Source organism: Habropoda laboriosa, unplaced genomic scaffold (assembly GCF_001263275.1).
Source record: "Habropoda laboriosa isolate 0110345459 unplaced genomic scaffold, ASM126327v1 scaffold32, whole genome shotgun sequence".
Taxonomy (NCBI): Eukaryota; Metazoa; Arthropoda; class Insecta; order Hymenoptera; family Apidae; genus Habropoda; species Habropoda laboriosa.
In genome coordinates, this window is record NW_017100135.1 from 372,860 (window position 1) to 375,625 (window position 2,766).

Genomic DNA, 2,766 nt, shown 5'->3' on the forward strand with positions numbered 1-2,766 from the left:
CTATACTATTCATCAATTGAGTTACACAAGCCTCTGATGCCAAAACTGATTGTACATTTTCCTACATTCATTAATAAAGTGTTAATTTTAAATTAGAATTTACTAACATGAATTATAACTGATAATTTAATAAAACTACAATGTTACCCCATCAAGAATTGAGAGATCTTTAGACAGTGTTTCCATAAACAATTCAGCATTAGATACTGCATATTCACAGTCTTCCATCATTTGTTTTAAATCAGCAGCTTCTTTTTCAGTAATAGGTTGATAATCAGATGAAATAGGTGATGTTAATAATTCTAAAAGTATTATAGCAAAAGTATTAACAGAAATTATTTTGATTACATAAAATAAAGTAATTTTATTCAATTGAACTTTAAATTCATATAATAATTCTATGAAATAATTATATGAAATAAACACTAATACACTGTTATATTTCAAATTAAAATAAAGATATTTACTTTAAATAGAAATAAATTTTAGCTGAATAAAGACAAAATAAGTATATTTATATTTTTTGAGAAATTACTTGTAACATTTACCTGGTGTGAAAGTAATACTATCGCTTTCTTTCAATGAACTAGGGTCTATAAGCCACTCTTTAGGAATATTTCTAAATTGTGGCCTTTGAGCTAAATTGCAAGAATAAGTATATAAATTACTTATAAATGTTCTTCGCTCTTGTGCTGTTGTTGCTGACCATTTGTATACTTTATCAATATGTAATTCTATATCCATAGAATCATTTTTAACTCCATCCACAATTTGTATATCACTCAATGACCATGATTGTTTCTTTTTAAATATATTTTTATCATTTTTTTTTACTTGATATAAAAGTAAAGATGAAGGTGTGTCTGTAGTTGTAGTTAAACACAGAAAACTCATTTTTTTCTTTTTGTATGCTTTACTCACATAACATACACTCAATAATTTTTCATCACTAGGCGTAAATAGTTCTCTCTGTAATGTATGTCTTATTGCTGCCATAATTGTAGTTAATCTTATGTTGTATTACAATATACAATTGTCACTATTTTGAAGTGTTAATACTGTTACACGTGAATATATTAATTTTAAAAATCTTATAAAAATAAACTGAAAATATCGTATAAACTTTTATACAATTATATAACTTTAGTATTGTTTTAATATTTTTATGGACTTGATAATTGACAAGTTAATATAATTTAATTTTTGACATATATTTCCTGATAGCATTATCTACTACAAACTTACACAAAAATGTTATTCAATTATAAATCACTGTCAATCATTATTTATTTCACTATTTTATGAGATTCTGTTAAACGATTATTTCTTTTTGACAGCTTTCTGACTTAATGCACAAGCATACAACATATAAGGGCATCTTAAGCACGTAACCCTCGCTTCTTTATCGGCCAATAAGAGAATGAACATATATAGGATGTTTCAGTTTTTTCCAGCAAAAATTTCGTCAGTTATTTCATGGATATCAATAAGGAAAAAATGTTATGTAAACATACTTAAGGTCGTTTGAAGGATTACTAAAAAGTTATACAAAACTATGAAATACAAAAAGAACAGCAACGAACTTGCAGTTATTATATTTGTATAACATTTCTTTCAAAATTTGACTTAAAAATCTAGAATATAGGAATGTCATAAAACACTATACATGAAACCAAAATATATAAATAAATAAATCTTTTCTATTTGCACAGATAAATTATTCTAGAAAATTCAATACAAAATGATTAAACTGTACAAAATGAATAACAAAGAGTAATTATATGCTTGAGTTTATAATACCGTAAATGTAATTAATTTAAAAATTGATTAGTTATAAACGTTGATCATCATTTTATGAATCATTCTGCAAATTTCCATAAAATTTTTGTATACATGATTGTATTTAACACAAAACGCAATCAAACATTTACAAAAACACACATACAATTATACGTCAACCGTCAAATATAGAGATTGCCCGCGGTTATAAATTTAAAGATCCGGTAGGAGCAGCACCGTTGCTCTGCACGTTCATGAAGGAGTTCCATGAAATCAGAAATTCGTACGTGAATTTCACGTAATGAAATGCTATGTAGTTGCATCATAGAGTCACAAGAAAAAGCAGTACGGAAGTATATAAAATTTTTTAACCATTTGTGGATTTTACACATTGTTCGGACTATAAAGGTAAATTTTACTTATCTATTGTCATTTGCAAATAGGTTACACATTTAACACGTATCATTATAATTTTAGTAAATTTTATAATTCAAGAATTTAATTTAACTATTTCAAAATGTACCAATTAATTTACGCTAGTTATCATGTCATACAATTGCAATTGTATTTTGTAAAATTTATGTAAGTACAAAATGCTGCATTTAAAGAATATGCCATTAGAAATGGTTTATAAATCGTGATAATAGTTTCACAATCTTACAAAATTAAACAATAGTGTATAATTAAAACAAATCATTTATAATTTGTCTTAAATACTAATACATTTTATTAATACAAGGTAGTTATCAATATAAGGCTACTATTGTAAAATAAAGCTTTAGTTTTATTTTGAAGTTCTGGAAATGTTATTATTACAATACATATATACATGCGCATGTTATACTTGAAAATCAATGAAAAGGACAAAGTTATAATATTATGTACATTTCAATTAAAGAGATTAAAGTGATGAAATATTTGTGATGCAATAGACACGTGCAAGGTTATTCGGCGTTATAAAATTAGTTCCAACTACGTATTATTAAT

General features: G+C 25.3%; 2 protein-coding genes across 2 annotated transcripts in view; one reads left to right on the forward strand and one right to left on the reverse strand.

Annotated features, from left to right (window-relative positions):
* LOC108578412 (exocyst complex component 1) overlaps positions 1-996 on the reverse strand; it is a 3,550-nt gene extending 2,554 nt beyond the window's left edge. Inside the window, 3 exon segments of the mRNA XM_017941739.1 lie at positions 1-61; positions 148-302; positions 549-996. Coding sequence (XP_017797228.1) covers positions 1-61; positions 148-302; positions 549-996 — 664 coding nt within the window.
* A 1,016-nt stretch (positions 997-2,012) lies between these two features.
* The window catches only part of LOC108578556 (HIG1 domain family member 1A, mitochondrial-like), a 2,247-nt gene continuing 1,493 nt past the window's right edge, over positions 2,013-2,766 (forward strand). The window contains exon 1 of the mRNA XM_017941919.1: positions 2,013-2,187. The gene's annotated coding sequence lies outside the window, so the exon portion shown is untranslated. The remainder of the gene's footprint in view (positions 2,188-2,766) is intronic.